Source organism: Lacerta agilis, chromosome 2 (genome assembly GCF_009819535.1).
Source record: "Lacerta agilis isolate rLacAgi1 chromosome 2, rLacAgi1.pri, whole genome shotgun sequence".
Taxonomy (NCBI): domain Eukaryota; kingdom Metazoa; phylum Chordata; class Lepidosauria; order Squamata; family Lacertidae; genus Lacerta; species Lacerta agilis.
In genome coordinates, this window is record NC_046313.1 from 35,035,524 (window position 1) to 35,055,396 (window position 19,873).

The window sequence follows — 19,873 nt, forward strand, 5'->3', positions numbered from 1 at the left end:
TATTTTATAGTTTCACCTCCACTCTTCAGCTTGGTGAAAACAGTAGATGTGTTGGTAAGAACTGAAAGTGATCATTTCCTGCTCTGCGTTACTTTAGCTCCTTTCCTGGAGTGTCAGCTCCCTGCAGAGACAATGTGTACAGTTGGCGAATCCTTGGGCAGCACGTCAAGAGTGAAATGGTCTTTGAAGGTGAATGATGAAATACACAGGATCCTGGCGAGTGATTTAATGAAGAACCTATGACATTGCCTCATGAACACCTTAACACATCCAGTTACGGACTTCCTACAAATCAGTACACTCTTCAGACCCTATTTGGCGAAGCCCAATGTCACAAATTGTACACAGGGAAATCAGAGAGGTTGGTTTGATAGGCAATGCAAGGAAGCAAAGAAAGACCTGCTAAGTGCTATTAGAACCTATTGGGAAAAACCCTCCGAAATTAACAAGGGAAATATGGGAAGGAGCAGAGCAGCATATAAGAAAATTCTACAGATCAAAAAAGCAAGCTTTGTGAGAAGCCAGTGGCAAGAACTAGGGTTGGCAGCGGCTGAGCGAAGAGAGGACAAGTTTTGGCTTCTGGTGTCTCAGGGCATGAATGAATTAAGATCAACACTAGACGCCACTATATCGGCACAACGTTGGGTGGATTACTACGCAGAACTTTATGGAGAACAGACAGGGCATTCACTCGATGCTGAGGTGACCATCAACCTGTCGAGTTTTCCTGAGTGGCAAGCTGTGACCCCTGCAGAAATAAAATCTCTGATAGAGAGTCTAAAACTAAATAAAGCACCAGGTGAGGATATGATGCTGCCAGAGCCATTTAAGACTCATATGGACTTGTGGCAACCCATTCTGGCAAAGCTGTACACCCACATAAATAATACAGCTCAAATGCCAGCCGGCTGGAAATTGAATAACATTGTGCCAATTTGCAAAAAAGGGGATAAAACCCTCCCCCCAAATTACCGCCCCATTAGTTTGCTGGACATCCCCTCTAAACTCTATGCTCATCACCTGCTCACCAAATTAACAGACTGGCTAAGTGAAAATAATACCTTACATGAGGAACAAGCAGGGTTCAGAGCTGGATATAGCACTACTGATCATTGCTTTACACCGTCTCATATTATGAACAAATATATCAATCAAAGCAATGTAACCTGTTCACTGCCTTCAGTGACCTATCTGCTGTTTAATGCATTTCCCCTCAAACCAGCTTCTGTTCTGTCTGATTTGAAAACATAAGCCACAGTAAAGTTGAGGTATGTACATTTGGGACATCCATTGTGCATGTGCAGATGAAGTGCATTGCAGGCATGGGGAAACCAAACAGGTAAAGTGCATCTGGTAAAGACATCCCTGCCCTGTGTCTGATGTATATGGCAAGTGGAAATGTGACTTAAAGGTGGGGTGGGTGGGTGATTACTTTGCTACATTTTCAGCCAGTGCTTCTTTCTGGGGGGATGCAGGGGTACGCATACCCCTAAACATTTTGTGAAGCTTTGTACTTTTGTCCATTTACTGTATTTATTTTTCCCAATTTGAACTATAAAATGAGAGTCAAAATGAGAGTACCCCTAAACATTTTTAAAGAAAAAAGCACTGCTTTCAGCCACTAATGTGTACATAGCCTAAGGCGGTAGCGGCTGCTGCTGCAGCAGCAGCAGCAGCAGCAGCACACAGATCAAATTCATTTTGTAAGCAGAGCACACATCCTACCTTTTTCCCTGACAGGGACTCAAGGCAGCTGACCACCAAAATTTTATTTCATTCCATTTATCTGTTGAAGGTCTTATACACGATCATTTCCCTCGCACTTTTTTTCTTTACAACAATCTTGTGAGGTAGGTTTGGTGGAGAGGTTGCAGTTTGCTCATGGTGACAGGTATGTATACAGTATGACGTCTTTACGTGCAGTGAGATCAAAATGCAGGAGAAGCTTCCTGATGCAGACTAGAACGTCCCTGTTTTCATCTGAGAAACATTGGGGTGTATGGCCTCAAACCATGATAGATGAAAGCATCATACTAAAGGATGAATCATATTTTATTATTCCTGCTTACTTCCAAGATGCTTTAATATTTATCTTCTATATTCACTTTGCTAGCGTTTTGAAAGGTGTTTTTTAAAAATATATATAAAAAAATAAAGTTGAAGTTCTTTTCTCTCCCTGACTGACACTTCGTCTGGTAAAGAACCAATATATTACAAGTTTTAATGGGGGTCCCCCCCCCACTAGAAAGTGATGAAAATATTTATATTGCAGATTAATCTAAGAATGCTGTAGATTTTCTTGATCTCTTGTGAAATTCCAAAACATTCATGCTTGTCATTATCTGATGAGGAAAGACTTATTAATCACTGTTGAATAACTTCACTGGCTCTAACAGTTTGTGTCACTGTTTGTGGTCACTGTTTTTAATATTGTATTTTAAATTGTGTAACCTGCCTTGAGACCTTAGGGTGAAGGGTGGGTGAATAATAATAATAATAATAATAATAATAATAATAATAATAATACTATTAATATAGTGGACGCTCGGGTTGCGAATGTGATCCGTGCGGGAGGCACATTCGCAACCCGCAGCGCCACTTCTGCGCACGTGCAGGTCGCGATTCAGCGCTTCTGCACATGCGCAAAGCACGATTTAGCAGAGCGCAACCCGAGAAAACGTAACCTGAAGCAATTGCAACCTGAGGTATGACTGTAATCTGTAGAGTAGAGCTGACTGTACACAGCTCAGTCAGGCATTTGAAGTTGTTTTCCTTAAGGGATACCTGCTCAAATATTTAAATTTGTGAGTACTAATCCATTTAATTTGTCTCAAATGTGATTGAAGCAAAGGGAAACCAAGTGCTTGATCCACAAACCACTTAAGCTTCCCTGGTTGGATTTTATACCACCATCCTAACCACGTCTAGCTAGAAATAAGTCCCACTGAAGTCAAAGGAATTTACTCCTAAGGAAATGAATTTAGGATTACAGATTTAAACCACCTAGCCCAGAATAATTCAATTGGAGTAAAAAGGGAGTTCGCCATTCAAAATCATCTGACTCAAAAGAATGGTAACAATAAGATCTATAATGACTTCTCCTCCAGTTCCATAATTATACTACTGAAATTAAGAAAGCTTTGGTTAGCCAGAAATTATGATGTACATGAAATGCTATGGAAAGAATAGTACTGTATAGAAAAAACAAAGCATAAAATCTTTTTTGTCATCTTGCAAAGGAATCTACAATCTTTATTTTCTAGAAACTGAACAATGATAATTACAAAAGTGACAAAGAGCTTCACATTTTGCGCTTCTCTTCAGTCACCACAGCTTTTTGTTGAGCTTATTCTTCGCTTACAACAACTTTCTTGTGCACCTCTCGGGTCTTCACCCGGAGCTTGTTAACCTGGGACTCAGCAATGTCAGCCCGCTCCTCAGCCTCTTCTAGCTCATGCTGAATCTTGCGGAATTTAGACAGGTTCACATTGGATTGTTCCTCCTGAAAATGGATAAAAATATATGAATCTAGGTACTGGATTTTTAACACTTAAATAGTATAAATGATTTTGGTGGTAGGGGAAAGTAGTATAACTCTCAGTAGCAGCATTTGGACATAATGCGAAACCTTGGTTAGTTTAGCTTGACTGTTCTTTGTACATTCAGACCTGCCCATGATATTATTGGTCAGTATATTACCACTTTAATACTATTATATGAGATGATAATGTCTTTAATAGACTACAGAAATGCACAGTATTTATTGTGAACTGCAATGTGTACAGTAAAGTGGTATGCAAAAGTGACTATTGCTATTTCGTATTGCTTTAATTACTCAGACTGCTAAAGGATCTTCTCCTCTTAAAAACAATATGAGCAAGGGTTCTGCAATCTTCCCATTATGAAAATTTGGGTTCATGTTACTGAGGGCACAATCCACTGATATTTTTTTCTCACATAACCCTCACTTATGTGAAACTCCCCTGTTTCATGCAACTAATTCTGCCAGATGGAGACTAATTCATTTTGTACTTATTGATAGAAATGAAACCTTTGCTATATCAAATTTACCTTCATAATTCTAGCTCAAGCTACAGCAAGTTCAGAATAATACTTACAGCTTCTTCAGATTGTCTCTTGTATGATTTCACTTTCATCTGCAACTTGTCAACCAGGTCCTGAAGTCTAAGAACATTCTTTCGGTCTTCCTCAGCCTGAACAGAGCAGGATAATTTTTTAACAAATGAAAACAAAACAACATGAGTACATCTGATTATAAAATGCTTTTACCAATTCCTCCAAAAGGTGCAGAAAAAAATTATCTGTCCTCACCTGGTAGGTTAGTTCCTTTACACGTCTCTCATATTTCCGCACACCCTTGATAGCATCAGCACTGCGCTTCTGCTCATTCTCAACTTCAGCTTCCAGCTCACGTACCTGGGGTAAAAACCATGGAATTAGCCAATAGCTGTCCAGCTGGTCACTTTTGTTCAATAGGTAGAACTGAATGAACTTGTTTACAAGAAATACATACTCTGTGTTCCAGTTTCTGGAGCTGCTTCTTGCCACCCTTCATTGCCAGCTGTTCTGCCTCATCAAGACGATGCTGCAAGTCCTTCACTGTCTGGTCCAGGTTCTTCTTCATCCTCTCCAAGTGGGCACTGGTGTCTTGTTCCTTCTTGAGTTCCTCAGCCATCATGGCTGCCTATTAATAGAGAAATTTCTCCCAGTTTAGGAAACCAGCCATGCCTACTGCAAGCAGGATTATAGTTTCAAAAGAAAATCTGCCCAACTCACATCAGTGATGGCTTTCTTGGCTTTCTCTTCTGCATTGCGTGCTTCCTGAATAGTCTCTTCCACTTCACTCTGGATTTGTGAGATGTCTGTTTCCAGCTTCTTCTTGGTGTTGATCAAGCTGGTATTCTATACGTAATGGGAGACCATAGTTTTTGTAAAGGACCAAGCCTAAACATATCATTCATATTGCTTGCATTTTGTACAAAAGAAAGATGCTGAGCACAATTGCAGGTACTCAGAAATGAGCCACAAACATTTCCCCAGCATACCTATGATGCAGAAACCAGCTCTGTTGGACTCCTCCCTCCCTCAACTAGGGAATGGGAGAGAGAATTTTGGTTTGGTTTACATTTTAATTCACACATCCTGAAACCGTGTGTAAAACTTAAATACATCTATATTTCAAAATGTGCCCTTCTCTGAAGTTTGTGATACAAAAATGTGTGCAGAAAAACATATTGAGGATATGTGGATAAAAATGCATTTATTAGTGAGAATGACATACCAAATGTATTATATTACGGAAAATTGCTTGCATATAGAAATGTGCATATTAAAAGAAAGGCACACTAAAATGCTGCTGCTATTGTTGATAATAATAATAATAATAATAATAATAATAATAATAATAATAATAAATGAATTTTGTGTTACTTTTTAAAAAATACCAACTGATGAGGAAGCTTAGTGAACTGAAGATTGGAAAAATGAGAAACTGAGAGAAAGCAAAACAGATAGATTCATTCATCCCTACCCTCAACTGTTACTTGGTCATTTCATCAGGTTTCTGCCAAGCAACTATCATTCTATCAAGCAGCATCAGAAGGAAAGATAGAAAGTAGGACCGCTACATCAACTTCATGAGGAGACCAGCTTCATTTGGCTCCTCTTACTAAACTGTTTCCATTCTATCTGGTCATTATAACAACTATGCTACTTTAATAACTGGTGCCTGTTTTCCTCTTCCCTCCTTATGCCTTTTTCTTCTTGAGTCATGCCTTGTAAATCACCTTTCTATGAACAAGGGCTATTTTTTTTGTTATTGATCTTACGTAAACTGTTCTGGGACATTTATTGGCCAAAGAGTTTGCTAAAAATGCGTTAAATAAATAAAATGAGCTCCCTTCAAGGTCTTAATTGAGTACCAACATTCACTTCATGTCCCTTGACAGTAGTGATTTTTAATATGATGAGAAAGAGAGACTGTGCGGTGATGAGAAGGTTAATTACCTATTTATACATTAGCAACAATCTCTTTATTTCTGGATCAGAGCCTACACCTGGCTGATCCCCACTGGCTTATCCTCATGTTTTGTGTGTGCCCATTATATATTAGAAGCTCACCTGGGTGTGAAGAAGTTGCACACGCTCACTGGCATCCAGAAGCTCCTGTTCTGCTATTTTCCTGCCCCTCTCTGTCTGTTCCAGAGCTGCACGGAGCTCCTCAATCTCGGCCTGCATCAGATTAGCTCTGCGCTCAACCATGGCCACTTGCTCCTTCAGATCTTCCTGGCTCCTCATAGCTTCATCCAAATGTATCTGGGTGTCCTAAAAAATGATATTGCGATATTACTGTGAGACCATTCTTTGCACAATAACAATCACAACTGTATCCTGGTTACAGAAATATATATGTACCTTGAGTATTCCTTGGGTGTTCCTCAGGTTCTTCTGTGCTTCAGCAGCTTGGCGGTTGGCATGGCTCAGCTGGATTTCCATTTCATTCAGATCTCCCTCCATCTTCTTCTTTATTCTCATGGCATCATTCCTGCTCCTGATCTCAGCATCCAGCGTGCTCTGCATGGACTCCACAACTCTCAGGTGATTCCTCTTCAGCTGATCAATTTCCTCATCCTTCTCTGCAATTCTCCTGTCAATGTCAGCCTTCACCTGGTTGAGCTCAAGTTGGATGCGGAGGATTTTACCTTCTTCGTGTTCCAGTGAGGCCTTAAGAAAACCATTTATAACAGCTGTTAATAATGGACTTAATTTTTCAGCTGTTTCCTTATTGAAGTACGCTCAACATTATATTGAATATACTATTTAGCAGTGCATTCACCACATTTCCATACTCAAAGGAAGCCATCTCAGAAATGCTACCTTTTGCATGTTCAGCTAGGTATTCAGTACTTGACCTGGGAACATCTTGGCATAGGTTGAACCTGAATTAAAGGATGGTCTTCACTTGTACCAAAATAGAACTAGACAGCTGGTACTTAAAATTCTAAAGGTCACAGAGTGGCTTTTAAACTGACCTTTGGGGGAAAGCTGACAAGAACTGGGGAGCATCTGGTTTGGGACAGAGCATCTGTAAGGGATGAGGGTGTAAATGTTCCACTTCATCAAAAGAGGATGGGGTAAAAAATAGCAGTAAGCATACAGTAATGCTTCTATTTCCAATCGCCATGCATGAGTGCTAACAGTTACTTAGCCAAAACAGTACCAACCACACATAAGAGGGAAGTATCAGAAGATCTGAGGGAACAGCAATGTTTGCAGAAGTACAAAAAAGGGCGGGACCCAGAAGCAGCCCACAAGAGAGCAGAGCTTGTTCAGTGACCACAGAATGTTGATGGTTGAAGGGCAGGGAATGGAATGGAGCATTATGGAAGACTGACTGATTGATTGAAATACTAAACAAGAGAACTCGACATTGCAACATTTTGTTGCAGGTCCCATTTGTGACACTGAACAACAACAGGATTGGACTGTTGCCTTCATGCCCTGCTTGTGGACCTACAAGTGAAAAGCAGATTGTAGGACTAAATGGACCTTCGGTCTGATCCAGCAAGGTTCTTATCTTATCATCATCCTTCTGGTTGCCTTTTCAATTATTTCACAGTGTTACAGGTCAATAATTTGTGTCTTTTCATTATGCATAATTGTATTGTTTACCTCAGCTTCCTCTAGAGAAGCCTGCAGCTCAGATTTCTCTTGCTCAATCTGCTTCTTCACTTTCTCTAATTCATGGATGGCTTTTCCTCCCTCAGCAATCTGTTCCGTGAGGTCAGATATCTCCTCTGTTAGTTTCACACAAAGAAAGGAGAAAGGAGATTAATAGTGTTTATGCAGCTAATAATAAACATAAGAAGGAAGGGTTGGGAAGGAGAATTTCAGTTATTCATCCCAGCTGCACTATTTGGAGTGGACTATTATAGTACTAGCATTATTTTATTCATTCATTCATTTATATTAATTAATTTATTGCATTTTATATACCACCTGTATCTTCCAAGGAGCTCAATGTTGTGTACATGGTTCTTTTCCTCCCCATTTCATCCTCACAACAACCATGTGAGGTAGATTTAGCTAAGAGATGGTGACTGGCCCAACATCACGCAGTGAGCTTCATGGTTTAGTGGGGATTCAAACCCTGGTCTTCCAGGTCATAGTCCAGCACTCTAATTGTTATGCCATACTGGAATAATTTTAGATTGCAGCCCTGTGGGTCAGACCTATTTTATTTTTAATTTTATACAACATCTAATGACCTAAGATGTAAGGCTTCTCATAAGCCTTGTGAAGACTGCATAATAAAACTGCATGTTGTGAAGACACTCATTGTGAACTCTTATGCACATGGGTGTCTATTCTAGCCTTGGGGAGAAGGACTGTATGAGATATCCATCCTTATGATCTATTGCTTCAGCTCTGCAAAATGAACTTCACAGTTTTTTGCACTTATGAAAAAGTGGTATTACGTTGGAGATTCTTGTTTTCACGCTTCAGAGTTTCCAAGTGATCCAAGGATTCCTCATAAGCATTCTTCATCTTAAATAGCTCTGTGCTGAGAGAGCGAGCCTCTTTCTGGGAGGCTTCCAGTTCAGACTGGGTTTCCTCATATTTCTGTTTCCAGTCTGCCAGAATCTGCAAAACACCAGAAAGAAGAAACACAAGAAATAAGAAATGTGTTCATTTGTACCTGAAGATTTGTTGCAACGTGCTGGTTTTTCTTTTAAATTATGGCCAAAAGTACCTTATCAAAGTTCTTCTGCTTCTTATCTAGAGCTGCACAGGCTGCATTGGACCTTTCCACATCAATCATTAGGTCCTCCACTTCATTCTGTAGCCTTTGCTTTGTCTTCTCAAGGGAAGCACATTTGGAATTCACAGCCTCTACGTGTTCTTCAGCATCCTGCAGACGCTGAGCCAGCTTTTTCCTAGAGAAATGTGATCTCAACACTTAGTGATTCTTAATCATCCATTATAATAAATGGCTTAATGAGAATGGTCCATGCATACCGAGAATGGTTTCAAAAACAAATTTGATTTTCCATTCAAACTTTGTCTTGCCATGTCATCAGCTCCTTCCATGTCAACATTGATGTGATTGCATTATTACAATATATCTGTTGCTCTGAGCCTAACACAAATAACTCAGTGACCTGTTCTGTTCACTGAGTGATACAAATAACTATTCCCCCAATTCCATCTACACAATGACATACTTTCTTCTACTTTTGAGTTCCCTTGCTCTTGGTTCTTGTACTTACTTGGCTTCCTCTAACTCTTCTGTGCGTTGAATGGCATCTGTTTCATACTTGGTTCTCCACTGAGCAACTTCACTATTGGCCTTAGACATGGCACGTTGCAGCTCACCCTTGGCTTCCTGCTCCTCTTCAAACTGCTCCCGGAGCAAGTCACAGTCATGACGGGCAGATTGCAAACCATGGGCAAGTGCATTCTTGGCCTGAAATAAGGAAAGAGCTTAGTAGTTATGAATATCAGGGCGTTACCCATGTCTGTTGTTATGTTGCATAGCTTTTATTGCATTTGTATTTTAATGTTTACTTTTAGCTGCCCTGAGAATATTGCTGAAGAGCGGAAATAAATGTACCAACACAACATAATAACAGAACACTTCATCGGCTACACTCTGTAAAAGCCTAATTGCAGGGCACCTTCCATTAATTCTGTGAGCAATTATCTGTAGTTAGAAGAAGCACAAAAACCCTAGAATAGGGTACTAAGGTTGTTCTCAGATGGGGATCTTAGAACAGCAAAATGATTTTAACCAATAACTTTGTGATTCTATTGCAAGCGGAATTGCATTGGACCACCACGTTTCCTCAACCTCGGCCCTCCAGATGTTTTGAGACTACAGTTCCTATCATCCCTGATCACTGGTCCTGCTAGCTAGGGATCATGGGAGTTGTAAGCCAAAAACATCTGGAGGGCTGCCGAGGTTGAGGAAGCCTGCATTGGACTTTCCACACTCCCAGAGATTTAGTGGTTTGTGTGTGTGGACATCCTGCTATGTTCCTAATTCTGAAACCAGAAGGCTGAGCACAGTTAGCTGTGGCTTGTTCTCAAGCATATTGTGCCTACCATGTCTCCTTCCAACAAGGAAAACTCCCCTCATCAGTCTCCTGAATCTTTTTCAACTGTGCAGCTTTGAAAACAGCAAGAGATCAACTTGCTTTTCAAAAGATTTCCTCCTCACAGCAACAGACCCTCTCATTGCTTTCTCCATTGCTCCATGCAAGTCAGAGAAGTCTCAGGAGAAGGGTGAAGTCATAAAGTGCAACAGGAAATACACAAAAAATTGAGAAAGACAGGACATCTCCAACATATCATCCCTGCCTGTCCACATCCCACTTATTATGCTAGTATTCTGCTTTTGCTCTCAAAGTCCGCTTTTCTGACTCTCCAAAGAGATGGAAGCTATACCAGAATAAATGCCTAGTTTGCAAGCAGCCTAAGATAGGTAAGCACATGCAATCTTTTGCCCATTTGAATGAAAGAATAGAGAGACCACCATAGGGAGATATCTAGAGAAGTTTCCTGAGCAACCTTAGACCTTCTGAAATGAGAATAATTAGGATTTCTGCAGAATGCACATGGGTGTCAATAACTGAATAGGAGAAAGAGGCCCTGTGTTGTTTAGAACTGTGATAGAGGGCCTGCAATATTGATCAAGACACACACCTTTATCTCTTCCTCAAGCTGCCTCTTTAGTTCCTCAATCTGTTGGGTAAAGGCTTGCTTCCCTCTTGTGAGCTGAGAAATCAGTGAATCTTTTTCTTCAACTTGGCGTGAGTATTCACCTGAAAAGAGAACAGATTAAATGGAATATATACATATTATCTATGTATCTATGTATAGATCTATGTATATTTTGTATAGTATGTATAGTATGTACATATTTATTTTTTTAGCGGTGGTTGAAATGACCTTGATGGTTATAACAACAAATACATTAATTTATTTGTAACAACAAATAAATTAATCATGTTCACTATTCATAAAATATTTTTCTTAGTAGTTATAAATTATGACTAGCCACACTTAGATAAACCTCACTCGTTTGCTAACAAGTCCTATTGCAACTGGAGAAACTTACTTCCGAACAAACAATCATAGAATCAGGTTTCATAATGAAATCGTGTTGGGAGAAAAGGAAAAAGCATTGCCCTAAACTCATGTGCAGTTAAGATTCAGTTGGATAGTATAGACATAGTAGATAGGTCCAAAGATTGCAAAGTACCAAAGAATTGCAGCATTAAATAATTTAATTTCAGTTTCTTACCAGCTTCTGTCTGCAGACGAGCTCTTTGAGCAGTCAGGTCATTAATAGTGCGTTGGTCCTGTTCCTCCTTTGCTTTCACTTCACTAAGCTGGTCTTCTAAAGTGCGGCTTATCTTTTCAAGATTTGCCTAGATGTGAAATAATAAAGTGTATAGCTATATAAAACAGCCCGGGCCAGATTTAACTAACTGGCCCTGCCAGCAGAAGCCTGCACAATGACCTCCACTAGCACAGCAGGGCTTTCCCCTCTCCACCTGTGCATACTCCCTCAAACTGGTTCAGGGTAGTGGTAGGGATGGCAAGCAGAAATGCTTGCACTGAAGAAGCAATCCACTTAGTGCTACAGTGAATTCCTCTTCCATTTCCCCACATAATTTATCAAAATAATCTCAGACTACAGCAGTGTCACATTATAGTATGATACACATTGGGAAGAAGTATCAGGAAAGTTGGGGCAAGGATAAATAAAACATTTATCACAACAACACTGAGATGGTGTTTATTTAGGTGATCATGCTTTATGCAGTGGAAACATGTTTGCTATTATGGAATAATTTCTGTAATAGTTGGTAAATTGTAATTTTAAATTGTTGTAAACGGCTTTGAATTTATTTTTAAAGGAACTATTGTGTGCATATATTTTTATAAATAAAAAAAATAAATATTATTATAGACATGGCACCAAATGATAGCTACTCCAGACACTCTTCTGGTTGTCCCTGCATGAGCCAAGTGGATCATTTGCTCTAAGCACATTTTGTAGATTTAAGGTATAAATAAAGTGTTTTGTGTAAACCTGTAAAAAAAACTTAGAAGCTGTTCTCTTACATAAAAATCGAATATACTATCCACTGTTCCATCTGTTTAATATGAGTATTTTGCTTTTGCTTTTAAGTACTTGAATGGGTGCTACTGTAACCCACATATCAATCTCTTTATATCCCCAAACCATGTGTTTATTATTACCACCTTTTCTTCCCAGGAGCTCAATGTGTATACATGGTTTTCATCTCCTCATTTTGTCCTCACAACAACCCTGTGAGGTAGATTAGGCTAAGAAGCTACCCAGTGAAGTCTGGCCCAAGGTCACCCACTGAGCTTCATGGCTGAGTGGGGAATCCAAACCTTGGTCTTCCAGGTCATAGTCAACTCACCAACCGTACAGCATACTGGCTTTCCATGTAAGATTGTGAATTCTGTATGTTGTGCCTCCACCTGGTAAAGCTAAAAGAAAAGTATATACTGCGGCAATATACCTTTGCTTTAGAAACTGACTCCATATTACTGGCAAGGTCATCAATCTCCATCTTCAGCTCACTCTTCTCCTTCTCCAGCTTCTGTTTCACACGTTGCAGGTTATCAATTTGTTCCCCAAGTTCAGCTGCACTGTCTGCATGCTTCTTGCGGAGAGCAGATGCAGTGGCTTCATGTTGCAGAGTGGCCTCTTCAAGGTCCCTGCGCATTTTCTGGAATTCTGCCTCACGTTTCTTGTTCATCTCAATCTGAGCTGCGGTTGCCCCACCAGCTTCCTCCAGACGCTCACTGATCTCTTCAAGTTCTCTGGAGAGATCAGCCCTCTGCTTCTCTGCTTTGGCCCGAGATGCACGCTCAGCCTCAATCTCCTCCTCCAGTTCCTCAATACGGGCCTAGAGAAAGAGAAGCAGCCATTAACACTCAAGAGTCTTCCCTGATGAACTGATTTTCATATGATGGAGTCAATATGTGCTTGACTTGCCTGTAACTCCTTTATCTTCTTCTGAAGCTGGGAGCCCAAGGCCTGCTCATCTTCAATTTTGCTTTGGAACTGGCTGATTTCAAAGTCTTTCCTTTTCATAACAAATAAAAAAAAACAAGTTTTTTTGAGTCAAATTCTAAGATGGCTGGGTGCCATAAAGAGCTCCCCAAAGGACTTCTAGACAGTAAACCATACTTACTTCTTCAGCTTTTCATCCAGCTGCTGCTTATCATTCTCCAAATCCATTGTGGATTCCTGGGCCAGCTTCAGATCACCTTCAAGCTTCCTCTTGGATCTTTCCAGGTCCATGCGAAGTTTCTTTTCTTGCTCCAGGGACCCTTCAAGCTAAAGACAAGGAGGGGACAAAGACTTTGTCACTCTTATGCTGCCTTCACCCCACAGTTATTCTTCTGCATTTGTTGGTGCTTACTTACATCGTCCACTTGCTGCTCCAGCTTGGTCTTTGCTTTGGTCAGAGTATTGACTTTGTCCTCCTCTGCCTGCAGGTCATCCAAGGTCTGTTGATGGGCCTCTTGGAGGGCTTTCTTTTCCTTTGTCAGTTTGGCAATGGTCTCATCCAAGACTGCCATCTCTTCAGTGAGGTTTTTCACCTTTTAGAAATGAACAAACAGATTCAATGTATCATTCCACCCTGGAATGACAATACAACATTCTAACTATTTGTTGCAGATCTGAGCACATTGTGGTCATTACCTTGTTTTCTGTGGCATGCTTCTCCTTTTCCACCTTGGCCAGTGTTAACTCAAGATCATCAATATCTTTCTTCAGCTCTGAGCATTCATCTTCCAGTTTCCTCTTTTTGGCTGTCAGCTCAGCATTCATTTCCTCTTCGTCCTCTGCCCGTTCAGTCAGCTCCTTAATTTTAGCTTCCAGCTGAATTTTGGTTTTGATCAGCTGGTCACATCTCTCCTCAGCATCTGCCAAGCCATCAGATTCCTATAGGTTGAAAACATATTTTTAATGCATCTCTCTTGTCTTGTTGAGTTAAGAAGTAGATTTTTAGTTGAGACATACACCACATAAGCAAAAGTTTGATAAAATTCCTTTACCAGGGTTTCAAGGACAATCTGCACATAGATATGCAACTGTGTGGGTGGGAGGGGGCAGGGAGGAAACTTTATCTCTTTCTGACTTTGGGAAGTTTGGCCTTTGCTAACAGACCAGAAAAGGGGGGCATTAAACAAGGGAAGAAGGTAATAAGGTGTGCAGTGAAGTTGAGCATAGCAAAGATAGAGAGAAGGCAGCTAGTGGAGACATGAGCAAGGGATGGAGGGAGGGGAGAAACTGAGCAATGGGTTGAAGCAGGAAGTGAACAGAAACATGTGTGGAAGCAAGAGTTATTGGGCAAAGAAAGGGAATGTGGATAAAAGTAATGAATAAAAATGAAGAGGTAGAACTGAGGATTTTTCTTCTCCCCTTTCTATCTTTCCTTGTTCCTGCACTTTATTGTATACTTGGTATCTATAATTATCTTTTAAAATAAGTTATATTAGCTCCAAATATTCTCAGCACTTTTTAGCTTCCAGCTGAATTTTGGTTTTGATCACATCTCTCCTCATCTGCCAAGCCATCAGCTTCCTATACAGGGAAAACATATGTCATAAAACAATAATATTATTTTCCTCTTTAAGAGGTTCATGCACACGCAGATCTCTCCTTACACAAAGGAATGTGTGCATGGCCTCACCATTAAAACTAATTGTTAAGATATTCGAGGCCATATACTTTCAGTGTTCAAGTAAATCACTCTTTAATAGACACTGGTTATGTTGGTATATCAAATACCAAATAAGCCGAGGCTCCTAATTTTCCTACAAAAACCTGGGAAAGCTTATTGACTTGAGTATAAGCCGGTTCACCTTTGCTGCTGTGGAGGAGGAGGAGGAGGAAGCAGTCCAAAAGCAGCCCTTTGGGCTGCTCCTTCCTCTTCCTCCTTTGCCGCTGTAGAGCTCACCCCATCGCGGGGATTCGAACCACCATTCTTCTGATCAGCAAGCCCTAGGGCTCTGTGGTTTAACCCATAGCGCAATGTTCCCTTGTGTTATACAGAGAAGGCTGGAATCCTGTCCTGTTTAAGCAGGAGCCAGGGAAAGTGAGCACCTGTGGTGTTTTAATACTTCCTTAACTGATAGGCTTTCTGTGTTTTGGGGTCTAAAGTTTGCATTTGTGAGCAGTTCAGGAATGGAATAAGCTGCCTGGGGAGAGTAAAGAACCGCCGTTCTTGTACGCTTCTTAAGGAATGGTTGACTGGGGTGAGTGGGTGACGGCGGCACGAGTGGAGAGAAAGGGCTTCTTTCTCGCCACCCCACCGCCTGCCTCACTTGAGTATAAGCCAAGGGCAACTTTTTCAGCACAATAAATGTGCTGAAAAACTAGGCTTATACTCAAGTATATACTCTATGTCCAATTTAACTTTGACAATGGTGAACTATTATGTAGATGATATGTAGTATGTGTATAAGATATACAGATTTATTAAACATAGCCACATTTCTCCTGAAATTTCTGAATTCCTCTATCTAAACTATGCTAGAGTGAAGGAAAATGTATGTTACCAACAGTGCTTACAGATTGGACTTGGAGTTGCAAGTCATTCTTCTCTTGCATCAGAGAAACCATTTTTTCTTCCAGTTCCTTCACTTTGGCATCTGCTTTGGCAAGGTTTTCTTTAGCTTTCTCAAACTCTTCCTTCATGTTGGCCATCTCCTTCTCTGATTCAGCACTCTTCAGCAAAGGCTTGATCTTGAAGTACAACTTCATCCAAGCCCAAGTCTTCACATTCATGAATGAACGGACATTGTATTGAATAGTAAAGATGGATTCTCTGTAACAACCAGACAGCAAAATAAAACCTTGATGATGAAAACAACAACAGTGTGATCAAAGTGTTTAATGTAATCCTTTTGTGACTCTCCTAATAAACCATATGTCCGATTCTTGTCCAGTTGCAATACAGGTCTTAGACTGCACTACTAACTACACTTATCTGGGAGTAAGCCCCACTGAATCCAATAGGACTTTCTAAGAAGACTTGATTCAGGTTGTGCTCTCAGTTAAGAAAGTTGGGAAACTCATAATCAGCTTTGATCGAAACTTAAATACTTTAAAGACTTTGATCAAGACTTAAAGACTTAAAGTGTAGGTTTATATGTCAAGGAAAGAGTAAGAAAAATGAATTTTTTTTTTCTTTTTAAAGAAGGGGTTGATGCTTTTAGGAGCACATGGGGTATATGAAGAAATTTATCAGATACAGCTTCCAAAAATAGGACTATTTTGTAAAGTAGTCCAAATGTCATTATGCTTCTTTGGCACAGCTGTAACTTCATGTTTATACTTCTTACACTCAAATTTAATACAAACTGAATAAATGTTAAGAGACCTATGAGAAATGCCACTTAGTGCCACTTCACACAATCCTTTTTTAAGGTGTGCAGTGGAACCTCAGAAGCCGAATGCCTTGCAACTCATACTTTTCGGGTCCTGAACAATCGAAAACCGGAAGTGAGTGTTCCGGTTTTTGAATGTTTTTTGGAAGCCGAACGTCCAGCGCGGCTTCCGCTTGACTGCAGGTTCTCGAACGGTTTCGGGAGTCAAACAGTCTCCGAGAACAGATTCAGTTCGAGAACCAAGGTACGACTGTACTTCTTAAAAGTTTCACATAGAATCTGCCCCAGAATTTGGAGAGTAGCCCAAATAGTATTTTACATATGTTATTATTTGTAAGAAGAAGAAGAAGAAGAGTTTGGATTTGATATCCCGCTTTTCACTGCCCGAAGGAGTCTCAAAGCGGCTAACATTCTCCTTTCCCTTCCTCCCCCACAACAAACACTCTGTGAGGTGAGTGGGGCTGAGAGACTTCAAAGAAGTGTGACTAGCCCAAGGTCACCCAGCAGCTGCATGTGGAGGAGTAGAGACACGAACCCGGTTCCCCAGATAACGAGTCTACCGCTCTTAACCACTACACCACACTGGCTCTCCTTGTGTAGTGCATATTAACATGATAGGTCAGTGTGGTCATGAGTTCTATCACAGATGGCAAAACTCTACCTCCTTTCCATCATTTTTTGGAACTCCACCCTTGTTAAGTAGCCACGACACATAGCCTGTGTACGTGTAATCAGCTGTGCCAACTTGTCATCTCTCATCTCCTCCAGAAGACCCAAAAGGCCAGCTTTGAAGAACACCTGGGAAAAGAAATATTGCAAAGTATTGGTCACAATCTCAACAAACTCAAATATTACAGTCTTGTAATAAAAAGTAATTTTACCTTTGTGTGGCCAAATTTATATTGGGTATGGTCAATATCGATAGAACCAAGAAGCTTCTCAGAAGCTTTCTTGCTATCCATGAACTGTCCCTCTGGGACGGCACTTGCATTCAATATCCTGTATCTGTTGAGAAAAGCTTACAGTTTTTATTTTGCCAAAGTATTATGATAGCTGTCACTAACTTCCACAATTGTTCCCTCTGGGATGTCACTTGCATTTAAAACTCTATATCTGTTAGAAGACGTGGAAGATAAAGCTGCTTATAATTTGATGCCATGTTCATGGAACTCAATCAGACTAATGGTCCATCTGGTTTAGCATCTGATTGTAAATGTTTAAACAAATATTATTCCTGATGGCCATTTACCTAAATCAGGGAGGCTAGTAAAATTTAACTGAAGCTAAATTTAACTGGGGCCTTCTTGTAATCTCTTCATGCAAGGACTATTAACTGTCACTGATGGTATTTTTCGCCTTAAGGCTTTTGTCCAAACTTGTGGTGCTAATTGGTATAATGCAATATTAGAAATAGTAAAACAGCAACTCAAAACTATTGATGGAGAGGAGGGGGGCAAAACAACTACAAACAACCAATAGGTTAATAATTAGGGGGCAGTCTGACCTCTGTTTGAAGTCACCATAAATAATCCTGCTGGGAAATCCCTTCCTGCAAATTCTGATGCCCTCCAGCACACCATTACATCTCAGTTGGTGCAATACAAGATCGTGTTCCATGGCACCTTAGAAAATCAGAGAAAATATGAATACCAAAATGTATACAACTGGTGCATCACATCTTTCTTTTTTAAAATCAAAGTAGAGTTCTGTGTCTTACCAGGGGTTTTAGTTTCATTGGGGATTAGGCAACGCACAAAATGTGGATGAGTACTCTTCAGGTTGCTCATCAGTTTGTTTAAGTTCTCCTGTGGAATTAGAAGTCAGAGCCTAGTTAACAAATTCCACACGCATATACATGCAAAACTTCCATTAAATTTTCCATAGATGGTAAGAAAAATTAGAGAAAGGCTCTACTGTGAAAAACCTCTATGAAACTGGTGTGTGGTTAATCTGATTGGACTCATACTTCCTCTGACAAATTGAGAGCACAATTTGAGGTTGCTCCTAGATACCTAGGTGGATTTTTCAAAAAATAATCTATGTCCAATTCACAAACTGTTCACTATTCTGGTGATAAATACTTGGGCACTTTCAAATTTGCCTTGGTAATCTTCAGATCATAGACCATTGTGAGACTTCAGTTAGACTAGAATGCAGTGACCTAGTGTTTTGTATAATTTATTTATCACATTTATCTTGCCCATTCTCCAAGAAGCTCAGTTGCATGCTTTCTGTTTTAGGACTAAGGAGTCTTGGACTCTTAAACGCTTGATGGCTCTATCAGCATACAAAGGTGTCTTCTCCTGAGTCAGAATATTCGTCTGTCTAGCACAGTAATGTTTACAATGACTGGTAGCAGTTCCTCAGGTTTTTAGACTAGAGTCCTTCCCTAGCAAAGATCAAAACTGGGATCATTTGTACGCAGGCAATGCACTCTACCACAGAATTTCAGCCTTCGCCTATAATACATTTCTCTTGTGCTTAGAGGCACGCTGGTGTTCTGTGATTGTGAAATCTAGGGTTGCCATATTCCCAAAATATTCTTTAAAAGGGCAGGCTTTTCTAGGATTTTTAAAGCATTTGTTTTAAATAATCACCCTGCCTGCCTTAAGTCCAGGTTTTCCTAGACATTTTGCTGACTCAGCAAAAATCCGCCCTGACGCCACTTCTGCTGCCCAAATCCCGGACGTGTCTGGGAAAACTTGGACATATGGCTGCCCTTTGAAATCAGAATTTTCTCCCCTTACAAATATATTAAGCCAAGATTTTACTATACCCTGAAAAGAGCAGAGACAGTCTGGAATGAGGAACCCTTCTTCTTTGCAGCCTTCTTTCCCTCTGAATAATAATAATAAATATTATAATTAAAACATATACATCAGTGATTTTATGTGTTACTCTTCTGTATAAACTACCTTTGTGGCTGTAGGTTCAGTGAGGCAGCAGTGGAGTGCACAGACCAAGGACAAGGATAGGAGTGTGTGTTGGATTCAAATTAGGTGACAACTTTATTGATTACAGATGCAACAGGTTTGGTGTAAGCATTGGGCATTTATCAGGAAGACCAGTCAGCTTGCCTGCTGGTTGATGAACCATTCCAACTGACTCAAGTTTAGAGGTCTCCCTCTTCCACCATAAAGTTTGACGATTGCTATGAGGCAGGCAAAACCCATACATCTGGCCTGTCAACTGACTGTAGCACAAATGCCTTCCTGGCTCTGAAAACAGCAACTGATTTTTTTTTCTTTTAAACATAGCAAGTTCAAAGTAGCCCCCTAAATGGTCAACCCTCACCCCACCACAGCTTCTTAAATACTCCCAGAGCAGACCCAGATGGACAAAGTCTTCACTCAGGTCTTCCCTGGAAATCCAGCTCACAGGGAGCCTAGAGTAATGCTGGTTGGCT

At 40.4% G+C, this 19,873-nt stretch overlaps 1 protein-coding gene across 1 annotated transcript in view; it reads right to left on the reverse strand.

Moving 5' to 3' along the window:
• Window positions 1-3,219: 3,219 nt before the first annotated feature.
• LOC117041108 (myosin-1B) overlaps window positions 3,220-19,873 on the reverse strand; it is a 30,050-nt gene continuing 13,396 nt past the window's right edge. The window contains exons 17-40 of the mRNA XM_033139486.1: window positions 19,244-19,305; window positions 18,185-18,272; window positions 17,972-18,089; window positions 17,349-17,472; window positions 17,129-17,265; window positions 15,650-15,905; window positions 13,775-14,017; window positions 13,495-13,671; window positions 13,260-13,405; window positions 13,061-13,151; window positions 12,582-12,971; window positions 11,327-11,453; window positions 10,726-10,844; window positions 9,291-9,487; window positions 8,774-8,957; window positions 8,499-8,664; window positions 7,693-7,817; window positions 6,436-6,744; window positions 6,142-6,345; window positions 4,798-4,923; window positions 4,535-4,705; window positions 4,333-4,437; window positions 4,119-4,214; window positions 3,220-3,502 (exon numbers count right to left, since the gene is read on the reverse strand). Of these exons, the coding sequence (XP_032995377.1) occupies window positions 3,347-3,502; window positions 4,119-4,214; window positions 4,333-4,437; window positions 4,535-4,705; window positions 4,798-4,923; window positions 6,142-6,345; window positions 6,436-6,744; window positions 7,693-7,817; window positions 8,499-8,664; window positions 8,774-8,957; window positions 9,291-9,487; window positions 10,726-10,844; window positions 11,327-11,453; window positions 12,582-12,971; window positions 13,061-13,151; window positions 13,260-13,405; window positions 13,495-13,671; window positions 13,775-14,017; window positions 15,650-15,905; window positions 17,129-17,265; window positions 17,349-17,472; window positions 17,972-18,089; window positions 18,185-18,272; window positions 19,244-19,305 (3,917 nt within the window). The 3' untranslated portion in view covers window positions 3,220-3,346. The remainder of the gene's footprint in view (window positions 3,503-4,118; window positions 4,215-4,332; window positions 4,438-4,534; window positions 4,706-4,797; window positions 4,924-6,141; window positions 6,346-6,435; window positions 6,745-7,692; window positions 7,818-8,498; window positions 8,665-8,773; window positions 8,958-9,290; window positions 9,488-10,725; window positions 10,845-11,326; window positions 11,454-12,581; window positions 12,972-13,060; window positions 13,152-13,259; window positions 13,406-13,494; window positions 13,672-13,774; window positions 14,018-15,649; window positions 15,906-17,128; window positions 17,266-17,348; window positions 17,473-17,971; window positions 18,090-18,184; window positions 18,273-19,243; window positions 19,306-19,873) is intronic.